The sequence below is a fragment of the Carya illinoinensis genome, chromosome 2 (assembly GCF_018687715.1).
Source record: "Carya illinoinensis cultivar Pawnee chromosome 2, C.illinoinensisPawnee_v1, whole genome shotgun sequence".
Classification (NCBI taxonomy): Eukaryota; Viridiplantae; Streptophyta; class Magnoliopsida; order Fagales; family Juglandaceae; genus Carya; species Carya illinoinensis.
In genome coordinates this window covers 31,155,803-31,176,522 of record NC_056753.1, presented here as the reverse complement: position 1 = coordinate 31,176,522, position 20,720 = coordinate 31,155,803, and the positions used below count along the sequence as shown (strand labels likewise).

At 34.6% G+C, this 20,720-nt stretch overlaps 1 protein-coding gene across 4 annotated transcripts; it reads left to right on the top strand.

The window, feature by feature from the left end:
• The first annotated feature begins 4,861 nt into the window (after positions 1 to 4,861).
• LOC122300903 lies at positions 4,862 to 11,437 on the top strand. 4 transcript variants are annotated; one of them, XM_043111875.1, is made up of 13 exons: positions 4,863 to 5,525; positions 5,985 to 6,137; positions 6,241 to 6,453; positions 6,533 to 6,622; positions 6,774 to 6,890; positions 7,153 to 7,422; positions 7,992 to 8,148; positions 8,702 to 8,743; positions 9,124 to 9,224; positions 9,441 to 9,611; positions 10,062 to 10,136; positions 10,599 to 10,706; positions 11,022 to 11,437. In XM_043111875.1, exons 1-13 carry the CDS (start codon positions 5,127 to 5,129, stop codon positions 11,358 to 11,360), a joined length of 2,235 nt encoding a protein of 744 aa, XP_042967809.1. In that variant the 5' UTR covers positions 4,863 to 5,126; the 3' UTR covers positions 11,361 to 11,437. The 4 variants fall into 4 exon arrangements, with proteins under 4 accessions (XP_042967810.1, XP_042967809.1, XP_042967807.1 ...); XM_043111873.1 differs by having other exon boundaries at positions 8,666 to 8,743; XM_043111874.1 differs by having other exon boundaries at positions 4,864 to 5,522; positions 8,666 to 8,743.
• Positions 11,438 to 20,720: the final 9,283 nt, after the last annotated feature.

Sequence of the window (20,720 nt, the reverse complement as noted above, 5' to 3'; positions counted from 1 at the left end):
TATTTCTTTTTTTTAAAAAATAAAATGATATATATAGTCATAAGTGTAAGTATCGTATCATTATTTAATAAATAAATAAGATATATATATGAAAAAAATTAATTTTTTAATAATAAATTTTATTTTCTTTGGAATACCTCTATAATATTTATATATTTTACTACTGATTATTAGCATCGGCCGCTAATCCAATGGATGTCTCAAAAAGGGGAATGCCAATAATGCCACCAACTTTACACTAATCATGCCCCCCTAAGCTAAAATAAAAATAAAAATAATCATGCCCCCCTAAGCTCGCACCATTGTAGACTTATTATAGTGGTGGAATCAATTGACATAATGAAACGACTGTAGTACTTATATTAATTATATTAATATAATTAATCAGCCACGTACTACAATTTTAAAACAATGGCTTTTATATTAATTATGTTTTAAACTTACTTATACGAATTAGAAAATAGTTTAAAATTTATTAAACTTTGCTATTCTGCAGTTTCAGTATGTACTGTTAAGCGTACCCTCTAGTTTAATTGTATTTTTTACTTTTAAACATCTTATTTTTAAAATATATATCTTTATATATATATATAAAATGGCTATCTAACGGAATTTTATTAGTTTAACGGTTTTTGTTGTTTTACCGTTAAAATTAACGCCGTTAGTTACATGAATAAATTAAAGTGACTCTCTCTTCTTAAAAGTTCTTAATTTTTTAATCTCTCTCTCCCCAATCACTTATGAATAAATTCATAATTATTAAAATTCATGCAGCATGCATAATCCTGTAACCTATGCATTGATGATCATTTATTTATGAGGTATATTAGATATCTATATATATATATATATATATTCTATTATATATATCTATATAAATTATATAAATATATATTCTATATTCTATTATATATATATGATCTTTTATATAAATTATAATTTATATATCAATTTATTTATGTGATTTAAAATTTTTATTCATTCCTTATATAAACAAAGAGAAATGTAAAATAATTAAGTTTAAATATATTTACCAACTACATTTATGAATACAATTATCCTAATAAAATATTATTTATTTATCAATTTAAATTCATTATGAAACATTAAAATCAAATAATAATATCTTATAAAAACCTTAGTATTTTATTTCTTTATAAAAATTATGTTACTTTTTAAAAATAATCGCTTTATTAAATTAAGAAAACGTGCTATGCACGTTCCTTTACTGTTAACAGTTTATCTCCTGTGCTGCACATGTTTGTTTCAAGATTCTTTTTTTTTTTTTTTTTTTTATAAATTCTAAATGCTTTAAAACTGATTTAAGTCTATCTTACTATTTGATGTTAAAATTTATATATTTTTTTTCTAAAAGTATTACATTATTATTCAAAATTTTTTTCTTAATAAAAATAATATTTCTATACACTGAATGAACGTCCCTTGGACGTTGCCCAACTACTAGTATATACAAATACGCTAATAATTATTTTCTTAATTATTTATATATATATATATATATATATATCTTGGAATGGGATGCCTATTGGTTGTAAATATTTAAATTTAAAAGTTAGCTTATAACTTTTAATAAATATACTCACATTAATAATGTCGTTAGTGTTATGATGGGATGTTGCAACTAGCATTACTGAAAAGTAATAACACTGTGCCCAATAGCATTGTAAGATAATATGAGATCTTTGTCAAATCAATGGCCTTTCTCAAATTATTATAACTTGAGGGTCTCAAAAGACAAAAAGATATCTATACTTAAAAGTAGTTTCTATAACATTTATTATTAATTTAATACTATTTAAAATATTTATATGAACAACAAAAATATTATAAGCAATATTTTATGTGTTTTTTTTTTTTTCTCTCTCATTTGAAACTCAAAAAAATTCTCAAGTGAAAAATATCTATTTACCTTCTTGTCAACTACTCTCAAAGTAAAGGTGAAGGTGAAACTTGATAATAGAAAACTTAACAACTTAAATTATTAAATTGACACGTTGTACCATTAAATTATGGATAATGCTATTACAACCGATAGTCCCAACCGATGATCGACCGATATAGTGTAGTTTTAGTTTTTAAAATTTTTTTTTTTTACAGAAAATATATAAATTTAATAATAATCATTTTCTTAATTACTAAGGTAAAAAAAATTAAAAAAAATAAAAAGAATCGGTCAAAGTTTCAAACCATCGGTTCAATAAGCATTTCCCTTTAATTATATAAATTGACATGCTATTCATTAAGTTGAATAAAAAAATAGTTAATGTAGCATAATATCAATAGTCGAATCTTAAAAAATAGTGCACAATGTCAATTCTTAATAGTTTGAAAATACATTTTACCAATTTTAATAATTTACGGTGCAAACTGTAAAATCCAAGCAATTTAGGAGTGTAAAATGTATCTATTTTAAAACGGAAAAAATCCCTACAAAGAACCTTATGGCTTATCATACATTCCTACGATGCTAGACATCTATACGGTCGTTTTAATATTACCTTTTACGAATAAAAACTAAAATAAAGTTTGTAAATAAAACAGTTAAATAGTTAAAAAGAGAATAGTGGGACCCGTCGCTTGATTACTTTGACTAAATTTAGTAAAGTCTGACAACCAAGATTAGATGACTTTGAGTTGATGCCATTCTTCCATCCAAATATCCTCCAAAGACCCCATAAAAAATAATTACAGTGACTTAAAATAATTAATTAGGCCCGTCTCATTTTAATTGAAGGATTTTCGTTTCCTAAAAGATAATGAAAGTCCTTCGATACACAAAAAGGAGATGTGTTTTAGGGTTTAGAATTTAGGGTTTTAGAGTTGTTGGTTTAGGGTTTTAGAGTTGATGGTTTAGAGTTTTAGGGATTAGGGCTTAGGGCTTTTAGTTTTAGGGTTTATGGTTTTAAGGATTTAGGGTTTTTTTTTTTTTTTTTTTAATAAGAAGGATATAGGGTTTTAGGGTTGAGTGTTTGTGCTTCTAGGAATTATGGTGTAGGGTGGTTTTAGAGTTTAGAGTTTAGAGTTGAGTGTTTAGTGTTTATTGTGTTTGGGTTTAGGTTTTAGGGTTTCCAGTTTAGGGTTGCAAAGTTTAGGCTTATAGGGTTTAGGATTTCAACTTTTAGGATATTAGGGTTTCAGGTTTTGGGATTTAGGGTTTTACCGTTTAGGGTTAAGGATTTTTTGGCTATGGGTTTTTGGCTATAGTGTTTGGGGTTTCGGGTTTAAGGTTCTAGGGTTTAGGCTTTTGTATTTTAGGGTTTAGGGTTTTAGGTTTAAAGGTTATAAGGTTTAGGTTCTATAGCTAGGGTTAGAATTTAGGGTTTTAGGGTTTAGACATTAGGGTTTTAGGGTTTAAGGATTAGGATGTTAGGAGGGTTTAAGGTTTAGGAGTTTAGGGTTTAGGGTTTAAGAGTTAGGGTTTAGGGTTTAGGAGTCCAGATTTAGGGTTTAAGGTACCTAACATTGCTCTTGTTTAAAATATATGTAAACACTAAAATAATTAGCATAAACTTTAGGTTCCTAGTGTTGGGGTTTTGGGTTTTAGAGTAGGGTTTGTGGGGTTTAGGGTTTAGGATTTGGGATTTTAGGTTTTAGGGATCCGGATTTAGGGTTTAAGGTACCTAACATTGCTCTTGTTTAAAATATATGTAAACACTAAAATAATTAGCATAAACTTTATAACAAAAAACACTGGTCCTAAAAACATTTCTATTGGCTAACCCAAAACCCCAAACAAAATAAACCCAAACCTCAATCCCAAACCCTAAATCCTAATTTCAAAACCCTAAATTCCAAACTGTAAACCCTAAAATCCAAACTCAAAACCTTAAACCCCCAAAACCCTTTAAACCTAAAGCCCAAAGCCGAAACCTAAACCCAAAAACACCCTAAAACCTAAAACTCCAAAACCAAAACACTAACTCTAGACCCCAAATTGTAAACCCTATCACCCTAAACTCAAAAACCAAAAATCCTAAACCCTAAATTTTAAATCCTAAATCTTAAACCTTAAATTCTAAATCTCAAACCTGCTGCTGCATTTAGATATTAGGTTAAGTTAAATTGAGTTAAGATAGTTAAATGAATTTTGTGAGATTCACTTATAATAAGTTTAGATATATTTTAATGTTCAAATGAGTTTAAATATATTTATAAAAAATTATAAAATAAATTAGTGCATCGTTACACAACTATCCATCTGACATATTTGTCATCAAATGGGAAAATAATTTCTTCAAGTTGCACTTTAGCCATCTACGTCAAATTAACTAGGGGCAAAATGGACAAAACAATACTTTCTATCTTTCCCAGCCACCAGTTTGTAGGCATCATGATGCCCACTGCAGAATTTCTACCATTGGTTAGGGCGGTTACATCAAACAGTGTAGCCTCCCTTAAGTACTTTCCTGATGAAGCTTAAAAGCCTTTGATGGGTGTTTGGATGGTAAAAGAGTTCGACGACTCGTACAATTCCTTTATAAAAATGTGTATCTCACTCACTAATAATGAATTATTTTTTTATATTATTTTAGGTTGAGTCCACTTTTAACACAGGCTTATACATTATTTATCTATTTGAAAATGATATAAATTATTTTTATTTCAATAAAATACTAAACTGCAAAAAATAATTTTTTTTTTTAAATTTATTGGCGAGAGAAAATGTATATTCCGTCGCGTCCTACAGATATGCTCCACGTGCCGAAACACTGATTCTGTGTTATTATATTATATTGTATGCTCCACAGTTGAATCGCTCTGTCTTCAACTGAGTTATCTGATTTTTTATTTATTTAATGATTTAAGTATTTTTATAACGATGTTGTGAACTTTTTTTTCTGTTTGTTTGGTGGGTCCTTCCTGCATCGTTCTCTCTGCTGCGTACTCAACACTCTCACAACGTCTTTAACATCACACTCTGTAGTGAACTGTGTCTCGGACACGTACAGTTAGAACAGTTTATCGAGATTCTGGTTGAACAATCACTGTTTCAATTGATGCACGTGATTTGAGAGGGATTGCGCTCAAAAATAGAATGATAAAAGATTTTATGATTTGGACAACATAAATGTTGGCCTCGCCGGGAAGTTTCTGAGGCGAAACAAATGGCTAAGGAGTTCTCGACCTGCGTGGAGTACGGTCTGAAGCTCTCACAGAGAATATACTACGGGAAGGAATCGGCTTCTTCTTCGGCTCCTGTGGTAGTTCCAGCGATGTCGAAGTTCTCGGCGGAGGGGTACTTGCCATCTGCGCCGACGGTGTACGCGGTGGTACCCGAGCCTGAGGTGGTGGACAACCCGGACGTTCCGAGCTACCAACCTTACGTGCACGGCCGGTGCGTGCCTCCGGCTTTGATACCTCTGCAAATGCATGCGGTGGCGATGGAGATCGAGAGCTACTTAGACACTGCGTTCGTGGCGGTGAGCGGGACGTGGCGCGTGCATTGCGTGATGGCGAGCCGGAGGTGCGATTGTCGCATTGCTGTGCCGATGGGAGAACAGGTGGTAATTAACGACTTTTTTTGTGGTTTTGTCTAATTAAAACGTTGCTTAAATATGTTTTAGCATTTTTTTTTTCAATTTGTGTTCTATTATTATTATTACTATTATTAATTAAAGTTATGTGTGTGATTCCTGTTAAATGTTGCCCGTTAAGAACAATATGCAGTTTTCTTTCTTTTTCGGTAGGTATCCACATGCACTTTTCCTGTCCAGTCGTTGTTTGAAAAAGCATCCACTTTTTTCTCTTCTCAAGGTTTTGCGTAGTTAAGTAATTTTAATGCTCTGCATTTTGTTATTTATGATGCATAGCGTCTGTATGTTCCGAAGTTGTTCGGATTATCATATGTTGATCAGTTGATGGCATGCTATAAAATACTCGAGCTACTTGCCGACAGTCTTTTCCTTTTGTCTTTCGGGCTACTCATATTAAGTTCTCAAGAAAAAACTTGATGTGGCTAACAGGGTTCACTTCTAGGTGTCGAGGTTGATGTTAATGGAAGATCTTATCGTACTCAGTTGATTCGAATGGAAGATGTAAAAGACATTGAGAAAATGACAAAATGTGAAGATGGACGTTTCATCAAATGCCAGATATACACTTTAAAAGTTCCACAGGTTATATTATCAAGTGCATGCAGTGCGTTCTTCAGTTTCCAAACCAAAGAATTATTATTTATTTTTCAATTCTTTTATTTTAGTAATTATTTTTATCCTTTAGGTTGATGGAGGCACCACTCTCTCGATTAAGATGAGTTGGTCTCAGAAATTAATATATCTTGGTGGCCAGTTTTGCCTCAATGTACCTTTTAGTTTTCCAGCATATGTCAATCCCGTTGGGAAGAAAATCTCTAAAAGAGAGAAGATTTTTCTCAAAGTGAACTCTGGTACTGGGAGAGAATTGTTATGCAGAAGTATCAGCCATCCTTTAAAGGTAACTACTCTTTGTATGTTTTGTTCAGTTTCTAGATACACATAAAGAACCTGTTTTTTTTTTTTTTTTGAATTTTCAGGAACTAACACGAGAAGTTAGTAAAGTAAGTTTCTTATATGAAGCTGAAGTACCAGTATGGTCAAATGCAGACTTCACTTTCTCTTATACTGTAAGAACTATTGGTTGTTTTGTGACTGAATATTTCTCAGCATGTATCGCTATAGGAAGGATTGAATACTTAACAGTGTTAATGGTTATGATAATATCATAACATTCAAAGATGCAAGAATGATCTGTCTTATATACTACTGTTTTTACAGGTTAATTCGAGTGACATTTTTGGGGGTGTGCTCTTGCAATCTCCATTTCCTCGGGATTTTGATCAGAGAGAGATGTTTTGCCTCTATCTTTTTTCTGTAAATATCCAGAGTAGGAAGGTTTGTTAGCATAACGCAGTATCTTCTTGTCTAACGTTTTTCATTTGATGCCTTGCATTTGTGGGAAATGCATTTACTTGGTTTTTCACTTTCAACTAAATTCTTATGTGATGGTCATTTTGGCATTTGAAGAAGTGTGCTAATAATGTGAGTTTTTCTATGCGCAGTTAAGTTACCAAACCTATTGGCAACAATAATAATTTAGACATTTTCAAATTCCTCCTGGTAATTCTCTTTCCATTAATTTTAGTGATTTTGATAGGTTTTCAGAAAGGACATTGTTTTTCTTATTGATATAAGCGGGAGCATGAGGGGAGATCCTCTTGAGAATACAAAGAATGCACTAGTGGCCTCACTCTCCAAGCTCAACCCTCAAGATAGTTTTAACATAATAGCTTTTAATGGAGAGATACACTTATTCTCATCAACAATGAAGCTGGCAACCATGGAAGCAGTCTCAAATGCTACAGACTGGGTTGACGTTAATCTTGTAGCAGATGGTGGTACAAACATTTTGCTTCCTCTAAATCAGGTGATTTTAAGTTTTAACATGTTCCAAATCACTGATCAAATTTACTCCAATTTTAACACTTGTGAAGTTCAATTTTTTTTTTTTTTCTTTTTTTTTGAAGATTTTCATCCATTTTCCTTCCTTCATAGTTGTTGTTGCTTAAAAGAAAAAAGCGAAATAGAAACTCAAAGAAACTACCAACTTTATTCTATTTCTACTCTGCTTACTTCCATGATCTGTATTCTGTCGTCTATAAGAAATCATATGTTGTGGAACTAGTAGATAACAAGTGGAGCTCTTACTTTTCTTTTACTATATTTTTTCCTGCCGTCCTGCATTTATAGACAATTCTGTAAGAGGTCTTTTGCCACTGCCATGTTGTAACGTGGACTGTGTGGCTACTGCCATTAAAAAGGTTTATCCTTAAAGCAAGTTGTTCAACAGGTTTTTGATAAATTGGATTATGGGAATGCCCCTATGACATTCTTACAACTCATTTATGGGCTACTTTACAAATTAATTACTCTTCACTTTCTCTGTTCATGTACATGAGGGAATACAGAATATTTACTACAATCTCCTGTATTTAGGCAATGAAGTTGTTGGCTGAGACTACCGATTCAATTCCTCTCATTTTCCTCATTACTGATGGTGCTGTTGAGGATGAAAGGAAGATTTGCAATATTATGAAAGGCTATCTCAAAAGTGGGGACTCAATTTGTCCTCGCATATGTACTTTGGGCATAGGTAGGAGTTCTGTTTGGGGTTTTACTTCTTATCAACTCTCTCTTTTTCAGCATCATATAACAACTCACCAAGGCCGAAACCCCTTCACCTCTCTGCAAATCCATTCCTGCTGCTTGCTTGACGTTTTCTGTAGTTCAATGTAATCTTCTCAACTCATTTCCAGTCCCAGCTATTCAGAACTGCCTTCCCTACATTATATATGACAGTATGTTTTAATGTTTGTTCTCCTCTGACCCTATGCTACTGGTCCTTCAATCTCTGCATCACCTTTAATTTGAACTCACTCTTTCTGAATCAGGGCAGTGAATTTTGTTGTCTTCACTCTTCACTGTGTGTATTCAAACCACTTTAACCAATCTCCAATCTTTTATCATCTGGTTCCTGTTTGAAGCTCTCCAACTTCCACCAATCCATGAATTTTTTTTCTTATTTTTCATCTGTGTTTATCTGTGTAATACACCTTGTAGTTTTCTATTGTTAGTTTATTCATTAATTATCGAGTGGAACATTTTTCCAGGTTCGTATTGTAATCATTACTTTTTGCAAATGCTAGCACACATTGGGATGGGTCACTATGATGCAGCTTATGATGCAGGTCAGTTTCCTTTTTCTTTCTCCTTTTTCCATTATTGATACTGTTATTAACCTTGCTAATAATTGTGAGGATTATCATTACACCAAGGTTTTTTTTATAAAAGTGCAATTTAGCAGCATTGAGGCACTCTGCACAAGATGGACACATGTTTCTCTACACCTGCAATATACATGGAACTACATCATTTTAAAACCTGAAATTACCCAAGCCATCTAGGTTTTCACCATTACTATCAATGAAATGCTTGATAATCTAGTAAGGGATAGGCTATATGTTAAATACCACAAAGGTTTTTTTCCTTGTCCCGAATATACCAGTTATTGTAATTACTAACTCTGATTATATATTTTATAATCTCATGTTATCTTTTCTTTGACCAGATACAATTTACTTCTTGATGCAAAGACTAATCACTAGTGCATCGTCAGTCATTCTTGCCAATGTTAAGATGGACACGTTAGAACATGTTGACTCACTTGAGGTACACAGGTCCTATGTGGGAATTTTTGTTCCTGCTCATGCTGGATTGAACAATATGCTTATCTTTTGTGGATTCAAAAGATTATGCGCCCATTTCACTTTAAGAGATTGTTGATCAAATATGTTTGTTCTTGGAGGGAACCTTCATTTACTTGTCTAGTAGGATATCTTTGACTGCAGAGTGACATATTGTTATCCTTCCTATTCCTGATTGCAGTTGTTTCCTTCTCATTTTTTGGACCTTTCGTCTGGAAGTCCCTTGATTCTATCAGGAAGATACAATGGAAACTTTCCGGAATCTGTTAAAATTAGTGGTACCTTGGCAGATATGAGCAATTTTGTAATAGACTTGAAAGTGCAAAGAGCAAAGGATATGCCGCTTGATAGAGTAATGTTTCTAACCTGGTTGTGTTTCTTGTTTTTATGTTATATTTGGGAGGAGGGAATTTGCGAAGGTGCCCAGAAATAAACTCCTCAGTTATCTTCCTACCCTCACCCTCTACATTGCACATGAAGTTGCATATTCAAACTTTTGGATCTTGGAAATCTCCACCCCTTCCAAGAAAAAAATCAGCTATAAAATTCCCCAACACGTATGCTTCCTTGCACATGCATTGTTTATAAGGTCCCCCTGCTGAATGACCATTTTTGCTACTAGATTCTAAACTAACTCATAGGTATGGATCTCTATCTTCCTGAGCTGTCATGCTTGAATATATTTCTCTCCCCCATTCTCTGAATGAATTGATGAGGGTACATTGCCTCCATTAAAATGCGCAAATTAATATTTTTGGCTACTTCGGCACTTTTATTCTCTAATTATTGTTCTTTCCAGCAGATGTTTGCAAGAAGACATATTGATATACTCACAGCTCGTGCATGGTTGTCGGAAAATAAAGAACTGGAGGAGAAGGTTTAGTTTTTATGGAATTTCCTACAGTCGGATTAGTCATTATAAAGACCAGAACTAGACTCAATTTATATACAAATATAGTTTGAAAACAGCCATCAATATGATTGTAAACTAGAGAATCAAAAAGAAAAAAGGAATTAGCGTTCCCAGGTTGGCAGGGTACAGTTTACAGAGAAGAAATTTTTTTGAGACAAACTTGCAGTGGCTAGCTGTGATCATTCTATACTCGCCAAAGTTCAGAGTCCTGTGTAAGAATTTATATTAGTTACAGCATGATCACTTCAACCATAACCTTCTCACCATTAGAAAGCTTAACATATATGATGAAGTTGTAGCCTTGTCCTAGTATGTACAAATACAACTGCCAACATAATGACAAAGAATAATTGTTCATCTTTCTTGCTGCAATAGTGATTTATGTGCTTATTTTAAGTAACTAATTTCCCTAGCTGATTCTTATAGGTTGCCAAAATGAGTGTCCAATCTGGAGTTCCATGTGAGTATACTTGCATGGTTTTTGTTCAGGATGATGCAGGGAAGAAAGCACCCGAACTGCTTTGGACACAAGAGGTATGCGTTTTCCTGAGGATCTCCATCAATATTTCTAGCTACTCGGACATGCAAGTTTTTGGTGCAGTTTATTAGTAGCAAGCAAATAATAGATTCTACTAGTTTTTCCTGAATGATCCATTAAGTGACAGCATGCGATTTATCTTTCCGCTTGCATTAGTTTTTTCTGCTCTTAAAAATCATTTTGTGGTTTCACGTGCATAGACTTCTTATCACATAGCATCTTCATTATGGAGATCATTCACAAAACATCTAAACAGAAAGTAACTCCAAATTCATTAGAGTTACTGATTTCCTTGAATTGCATTGAAACAGGCAAACAGCAAGCTAAAACAGCAAAAGCAGGTGGAGGTGGAGGGCCTGAAGATAATGATCCTGGGGAAACTAGGGGTCGGCTTTGGCAACTTGGCTGCAACGGCAGGGAACATTGTACCTGGAACGGAAGAAGCCAGTTCATTTGATCCTGCACAACTGTTGATGAAGACTGCTTCCAACTGCTGTGGCCAGCTACTTGATCGCTGCTGTTGCATGTGCTTCATTAAGACTTGCTCGTATATGAATGACCGGTGTGCAATAGTTTTCACGCAGCTCTGCGCTGCTCTCGCTTGTTTTGAGTGTCTCGACTGCTGTTGTGAACTCTGTGAATGCTTGTAATGAACAGCGTAAATCCGGTGGATCATTGAAGAATTCAGAAGGCACAAACCCCGAAGTCACCTTATAAGGTGAAGTCAGATATTTAGTCAGAGATCTTATTAAAAATTTATAAATTAACTTATAAATTGGTTTTATAAATTTACTAATATCTCACGTAAAGCCATATCCATTTATAAATTGAGTCAAGATTTGTAAGAACTCTAACAAGGCCTTCGCAGACTTTTTGTGAAAAAATTGAAGCTCGTTATGAGAACGTGTAAAAATAAAATAAAATCAAAATTTGTTTTTATCCTGATGAAGACTACATTTTTACAAAAGGCATATATATATATATATATATATTAGGGCTATAAAGGTACTACCAGATTCAAAAATCGGTTCTCCACCATGTTCAAATCAATGAATCAATTGATATAATATTTATACATATATCTTATTGCTGAATAAAACAACAGCATTTAACTTACCTGAAGTTAAACGGTGACGTTTTATAATAGTTGTGAAAAAATTAATTGAAATGATACCGGTTGGTTTGGGTTGGGGCTTCCAAGGCCCTCCTTGCCCCTCTTCCCATTGTTTTTAAAATCCTACCATATCGGCCGTATATTTCGTACTGGCCAATGGATCGGTACAGAAATTCTATAATTTTGTATCGGTTTAAATACCGGCTGATATTTCTGTCTCCTTTTTTTTTTTTCATTTTTTCATATTATAAATTTATTTTTTAGACTAAACTATTTATAATTTATATAGATATATGTATTTATGTATAATTTATTTATATATAAATTATTATTTTGAAATATAATTAATATATATTTATATATATAATTTATTTATATATCGACTATCCCGAAACGGTACACGAAATGGTACCGGTACCGAAATATTTCGTTCCAGTGCCTTGACCGGTACGACATCCGGTACGGTATTCATCTGTAAATTCATCTGTATTGGCCTAGCTAAAGTTGAAAAGCTTGACATAATTGCTACAGTAATTCTTAGCAGCTCTCCATGTTTGGCCAGCGACTGTACAAAGAGTAAAGTGATATTTTATCATTTCCAAGTACCTGCCGCTCTATCCTTCCCTCCGTTTTTCGTTGTCTTCGTCTCCAAAACACTTCATTTCTTTTTCTTTTTTTTTTTTCTTCTTTCTCCCGAAACGCTCCTGCCTCCTTCTTTTCTTTCTTTTTCCCGAAACCTTTCTCTATCTTCATCCCCTTCTCTCTGTCGCCCATTTCTTCTTCAGCCCGTCGTTCTTCTCCGCAAGCCCTTAGTTATTTGAAAGGGTATGTGATAGAAGGGTATGGAGTTGAGGATGAGCACGGTGAGGAAAGCTCGCCCAATGCCATGTTCACTTGGAGGGATCACTGGTACCCGGTTTCTTTGATCGAAGATTTGGACCCTCTGCTCCCTACCCCGTTTCAGCTTTTGGGTCGAGATCTCGTGCTTTGGTTCGACAGGTCTGCTCGTGAATGGGTTGCTTTCGACGACAAATGCCCCCACCACCTCGCGCCCTTATCTGTAAATTAAAGTTGCAACATGCTCTGTTTCTTTATATCTTGTAAATTTTCCATGAAGAAGTGAGGAATTGGGAAGGATTGGGTTCTTGATGTATTTTCGGGATCTTGATGAGTTCATATGGTTTGTAGGAAGGGCGGATTGATGAAGGCGGCAACTTGCAGTGTTCATACCATGGTTGGTCATTTGATGGCTATGGATCTTGTGCAAGGATCCCTTAGGTGTCATCTGAAGGTCCTGAAGCTCGTGCTTTTGATCCTTCCCACATTGATTTTGCTCATCACAAGGTCTATACTTGTAACAATATACAAATCGAATTTATGCAATTGTGATGCTGCGCTATGTATAAAAATCAAATACATTAGTGTGATAGTTTGGCTAATTGATAGTGGATGAATTTTGGGTAACTCTTCAATTGTGATGCTGCCCTTTGTATGTGTTGTGTGCATTGCGAGTGCAGTTTTTAATTCAATAAGAAGATAATCAAACCTGATTCTCATCATGGATATGTGCTTTTGATAACCCAACCACTATAGCATATATGGAACTAACATTACAGCCTGCCTGTATTTGGAGGGGTGCTCGTGGTTGGCCATGATCTGTTCAACTGATTTCCATGGCATCTTTGGTGCGTCTGAGTTATCTCTCTGTGGTTACCAAATCTGTAAAAGTTTTACGAAGTGTACTTGTCTTGTATTTATATTTGCTTCAGGAAGTGCATTTATATATATAATTGATAAAATATATACTGTTTTGCTTCAGAAAATGTAATTGTAAAATATAAAAAAAAAAAAATTAATATTATTAAAATATATAATATTATTAGTTTACCTTTAAGATGGCTAGTCCAATATGAACTCATCTAACTAAAACTTGATACTATAGCTAAAAGAAGAAATTCTAGCTAAATTTTAGACTTGGCCATTGCCAATGCTCTTATCTCTTAAAGCTATCTTGGTTTTCCCTAGTTCCTCTGTCATCTCAATGCCGCCTCTCTCATCCTCGCGTACTCTCTCTCTCTCTCTCTCTCTCTCTCTCTCTCTCTCTCTCTCTCTCTCTCTCTCTCTCTCTCTCTCTCTCTCTCTCTCTCTCTCTCTCTCTCTCTCTCAAACCTTCTTACCCTCTTGGAACGTGAAATTTTTATCGATTTGGTTGAGTCTCAATTATTTTCTTTGATAATTAATTTGAATTGAATATTTGCATAATTTTTTTTTAATCTTTGTTTTGAAAATTCAATGAGTGTTAGCTTCTATTGAAGGGGTTAGAGATGTAGCTTTATTTGTATGAGTGTAACTGATTCCTTTTGTTTTGGTTTTGGACATTTTGTATAACCAAATTGTGATTTTAAAATTTTAAGAACTAATATTATACTGATTGACTATTGAAATTGGAACTTCTGGTTTTTTTTTTTTTTCTTATTTGGTCTAGTTTTACGGATAAATAAAATCATACTCCAACAAAACTCTAGCAAGTGATTGACTCATATCCCTCATTTTATAATTTTTGACTAAAAAGTTATTAAATCAAAATTCAAATGTTATATTAAAAATATAAGATTAATTTACATTATATCATAATCAAATGTCATATTAAAGCTTTTAAGATTAATTTTATATCATATCAAATGTTATATTAATTTTATGTTATAAGATTAATAGACACAAATAATAAGATTAAAATTTTATTTTATATTAATTAACAATTTAGCATATATAATATAAATAATTATATAAATAATATTTTATATATAATATCAAAACTTAAAAATACATATCCAATTCGCTTGAAATTGATTTTTAAAATATAAAAACCGGTTTAGAATCAATTTCGGATCGAAACGGTTATGAATCAGACCGAACAGACCACCGACCGAATAGACCACCGAACATGTGTGTTCGGTTCGGTTCAACCAGTTCACCTTTTTTTTAAGAGGAATGCTACACATCATTCCACATCACACATTTTATATATTAAAATATTATTTTTTATTTCATTTTTTTCTTATTAAACTAATTGAATTATTCTATTTATCATCCACACACTACATATTTATTATAGAAAAAATGAAAAAAATTAAAATAAGTATAGTGTGTGAAGTATGAAGATGACAAGAAAAATTTTTATTTTTTTAACACTCCCGTCTATTTGTTTGGATATCACCAAAAAAAAAAAAAAAGAGTACGACCCCCAAACCAAGAAGAACCGGTCCAGCCAATCCTCTCCCCGCAGGCCCTAGTCACTTGATTCGGCTTTCAACCCTAGCTTGCGGCCGCGGGAGACTTTAATACCTTTAAAATTTGTATATTACTCTTATAAATTTACTGTTATAAAATCTCTTTATAGGTTTAGGTATGGTTTGGTAAGTGAGAATTTTGAGATGATAATTTTGAGTTTTAAGATAAAATATTTTAATATTATTATTTTTTTAAGATTTGAAAAAATTAAATTATTTATTATATTTTGTATGAAAATTTGAAAAAATTATAATGATGAGATAAAAATTTTAAGTTTGAAATTAGAATTCTTGAGGGTCAAATTGAATCTTAATATTTTTTTTTAGAGGAATAGATTTATACAATAATATGCTTGAAAAATCAAGCATATCCAAGGATTAGAGCATCCCCATCCGGTTCTCTATATCATCCCCATCCCTAAATTTTGGAGAAAATTTTAGGGATTTGGTCACTTTTGTGTCTCCATCCGGTTCCCTATTTTGGGGTTTCTGTTTAGGGTCTGTACAGGAGTTCCCCATAGATGGGGAACGACTGTACATCCCCATCGCATCCCCATCCCCAACGATTTTCCTTTCCCCCCCGCGTCTTCCTTCTCTCTTGCTAGGGTAAACCGTTGGCCCCTCCCTCGCAACGCTCCACCATTGATTGCAGGTCTTCATCGGCACGCACGGTAAGATCTCCACAACCCTCTCTCTTCACCTTGAGGTCTTCTTTTCCCCTTTCGCTCGGCTATGATATTTGGAAAATGCCCTCAACTCTGTGATTCATCTTGATAAATGCATTCAGCTCTCTCGTTGGGTACGAATTTCTTTGGGGATTGCATCATGCTTTCACCGTTTGGCTGCCGAGAAAGTAGAGAATTTTCTCACGGATTTTTTTCCGTGCAAAATGATGAAGCTCATGTTTGAAAATTTCTTATTATTCTGATCCATTGATTGAGTTGATGTTGAGAAAATACAACACACGATTGTGGGTTTAAGTACTTCCTGCTATGTTGGGTTGTTGGTTTTGAGGATATTTTATTTGAGTATTGCATATTCATTGATTTGGTGTTTGGCTGCCGAGAAAATTTTGCTGGGTTTCACACGGATTGTTTTTTTTTTTTGGATTTTTGTCTCATCTTTTACCATTTATAATTTGTTGATGCTGGTAGTTGACAAGCCGAGATGCTCTGGTTGCGATTGTGGCTTTGGTGACTTCTTGGTGTGTTGGGTTGTTGGATTTGAGGAGAATTTGGTGGAGTTTGTTGGTATGGAATGGATTTTGAGGCTTGAGAAATCTGTTGCCCTTATTTATGTTGCCATTTTGTGATAGAATATTACTTGTGATTCCTCAACTGCTGTTTAAGCTGTAGCATCACCATGCATGTGCTTTTTTTTTTATTTTTAGTAAGAAACTTCAATGAAAAGTGAATAGCATGCCTAGTGTGTACTTTGGAATATGTTTCTGAGCATTGCCACTTTTTGTGTTACCATTGATCTGGAATATGTCTTTTCCTTGCTAGTTGAAACCACATACCATAATCACTGTGTTGGTGGGTTAATTACCTTCGAAATACATATCCCCATCCCTTTTCTTATTGCATATTCTTGTGTTTGTGTATATGCTATGTTACAGGAGTTCTTTGAGGAGTCTAGCTTGTGATCATTGCACATGTTCATTTTTTGACTCTATAATTCTTGATTCATCAGCTTCTGAACCTTGTGAAAGGACATTATTATTTCTACTTTATATATATTACATCATGTCTTAAAATTGATGTACTTATAAAAAAAATGTAAAAAAAATTTATTTAGGTTGTTTAAATCTATTAATTCTTATGCCATCAGTCTGGCCATTTGCATTGCAGTTTAGAATTCAAGTTATGATACATTCAAAGTGTAGACTTCAACTTAATTGCCTTTGTGTGCGTCTGTTATATATCACATTGCTGCTCAAAATCATTCAGCTAATATTTTGACTAGATTTTTTGAAATTCCACAATGTGGGGGATACACATTTTATGGCCGGTGAAATCTTGGAATCTCATATATTTAAGCCTTGAGAGAAGCTGCTTGCTGACACACTTGAGAAGTTAATGCAAGAATTACACCATTTGCACCGTGTAGATCCTATAGCTAGATCTCTTGCCTATTCTTATGATCAATACAATCTTGTTGGATAATAGTATTGTGGTTGTGACAGTTTCCTTGTAGTTTGCTTGAATTTGTGCAATCTTTTTGGATTCTTTGCAGTTATTCATATATCTCGGGGGAGGGGACCTATTAATAGGCTATGATGATGGTTATAGTGATGGTAGGTCACTAGTGTATTAGGGGACCCATCGATATGGCGGGGTAATCCTCATTCGGATGACCATATTGCAGTTTGTGGTACTTTCCACAAAAGGCAATTGGGGTTCGAGTGGGGTTTTGCAGTCATTCGATGTTCGCCACCTTACTTACGCATGCTGAGCATATTTACACCATTCTGAGCCCTTTGTCATATTAAATTATGTTATATTAATAATGTGGAGCTGGATGGGGATGCTCTTATATAAATTTCCATGATCTACATGCTGATGATGTTGGTGTTTGGTATTATGTTCTGATAACTGAATAATGTATAAACTCAACCCCCTCGGCTGTGATGATGACAACCGCATGTAGGGATACATCATATAGATTGCCATCTCCTTAGTGGCTAGGTAACCCGGACGGCCAACAAGTAGTGGCAACCGGTTGTTGCAGCCATGAGTGGGTGGCAATCTTATCTTTTGTATTGCCATTCGGTTCCTGAGCCTTGATCAAAAAGCAAACATTGTGGTGATATCTTTTCTAATCTCTATATATTTTTTTAGAGATGGATTCACAAGACTTGACTAGTATGTACTTCACGAACCTCCTTAGTCAAGATCCTCAACTCGACCCCACTTACGGTGGGCAAAGTGGAAGTTCTCCGTTAACCCTGCATGACTCTCCAACCCTACCCCCTAACGAGCCCATCGGCGTTAGGAAATCAGTGAGGGGTGCGAATTTCACCCCTGAAGAAGACAAGTTACTTGTCTCCGCTTGGCTAAATTGTAGCCTTGATGCCGTTCAGGAAATGGATCAAAAACACTCCCAACTCTGGAAAAAAAATTTTGAGTACTTCCAGTAATTTAAAGAAACCACAACTGAGCGGACAATAAAATCTCTAATTCATCGGTGGTCGGTTATCCAAAAGGCCACGAACAAATTTTGTGCGAAACTAGCCCAAGTTGAAGGGTTAAATCAGAGTGGCATGACCGACCAAGACAAGGTATTGCCATTCGATATCCTTCTTGTTTTACTCTAAAATATCTTATTTTCTACATTGGTTTAACATTTGTTTTTTTTTTTCCATGCAAGTTCGACAAGGCCAAGGTTATGTACCAAGCGCTAGAGAAATGCTTCTTCCAATTTGAGCATTGTTGGCACCTGTTGAAGGACCAACCTAAGTGGATTTGGCGCGCCACAAAGGAGGATCCAAAACGAAGGAAGACGATGTCCCCATCCTCGACCCCAACTCGATGTTCTGGCGCTATAATTGATTCAGCTTTTGATATAGAGGCGGATGAAGTCATGGAGAATGAAGTTATCGAGTTGGACCGACCAATTGGGAGGAAAGCTGAGAAAGGAAAACGAAAGGCCCAAAGCAAGCAAGCAGAGGAAAATTTCCAACTCAGGAAGATGAAGTATACTCTTTTGGAGGAGTCACGCGCTCAGGAGAAAGAGTTTTATCGAATGAAGGCCGAGAAGATGGAGTATGACAAGGAAAAAGAGGAAAAAAAATTACGCCTTGAGGATGAACGACTGAGGTTGGAGGCCGAGAAGATGGTAATTGAGAGGAAAAATGAGCTCGCCAAAATTCGTCAAGAGGACGAAAGGTTAAGGTTGGAGGCGCAGAAAGTGGAGCTAGCCACGAAAGAAAGTGATCAGCGCATTATGATGATGGACGTGAGTGGCATGCCTGAAATGCATCAGTTATACTTCCAGAAACTCCAGAGGGAAATCATGGCGAGACGCAGTACTTCTCAAGATTGAACTTCTTGTTTTTTAATATTACCAAATTCAGTTGGCCATCTTATTTTTTGTTCTGAACAATGATAAATGTATAAAAAGCATGTGATTATATTTTTTAACAATTTTAGTATTGTAGCCTCAATATGCTTGTGCAAGTAATATGTTATAATAATTTTTATTTTTATTAAAAATAACATTTTCATCATCATATAGATTGCAAAGCTTATACTCAAGGAAAGGCATTACTAAAAGGGTTTTACCATTAACATAGTTACCAATGACACGAAGGAAATACAAGTGCAAAGCAAATCAATTCAAATATAAAACCCAATAACACGAAGGAAATACAAACTCAAAGCAAATTAAGTTAAACATAAATCTTAAATAACATGAAGGAAATACAAATGCATGCCATATCAACTCAATTCTGGAAGATCTAATAACACGAAGGAAAAGAGGTCATAGTTTGAATGCACTTATGCTAATGTTGGGAATATAATAACCATTGATGTTCAATTAGATCTTCTTGGAGCTGATAATGTGCCGAGCTATCTCTAATATGATGATGACGCTGGATGAAGTCCGTAAGTTCAATTGTATGATTGCGTGACAATTCTGGAAGATGATCATCAAGTTGATCATACTCAATGTTCAGACTCTCACTATCATCACGTTCGTCTTCAATGATCATATTATGTAAAATAACACATGCTTTCATAATATTTGTTAGGTCCTTCACTTTGAACATTCGGGAAGGTCCACGAATGATAGCAAATCGTTGTTGAAGTACCCCGAATGCACGCTCGACATCTTTTCTTGCGGATTCTTGTGCTTTCACAAAATTTTTCTTCTTGTTCCCTCGTGGCGATGGAATCGTCTTCACAAAAGTTCGCCACTTGGGATAAATACCATCCGCAAGGTAATACCCCATAGTGTAGTCGTTGCCATTGATAGTGTAATTGACAGCAGGAGCACGCCCTTGAGCAAGTTCCGTAAAAATAAAAGATCTTTCTAGCACATTAATGTCGTTATGTGAACCGGGCATACCAAAAAATGCATGCCATATCCAAAGATCATATGAAGCAACTGCTTCTAAAATAATAGTTGGTTCATGGATGTGGCCAGAGTACATACCTTTCCACGCTGCGGGACAATTTTTTCACTTCCAATGCATGCAATCAATGCTTCCGAGCATTCCTGGGAATCCTCGTTGTTCACCAACCAACAGCAATCGGGCTATATCATTAGCATTTGGAGAACGCAAATATTCATCTGAAAAAACATTTACTATTGTCTCAGAGAATCTTTTTAGGCTCTCCATTGCGGTGCTTTCACCGATACGTATGTATTCATCCATAAAATCTCCAGTAACCCCATACGCCAGCATTCTAAGTGCTGCGGTTATTTTTTGCATAGAAGATAAACCAAGTCTTCCGGCATTATCTCTTCTTTGGACGAAATACGGCTCGTAAGACTTTACCTCATTTAGAATACGAAGAAATAGGGGACGACTCATCCGAAATCTCCTTCGAAATAGATTCGAGGGATATACTGGATTTTCTGCGAAATAATCACGAAATAGG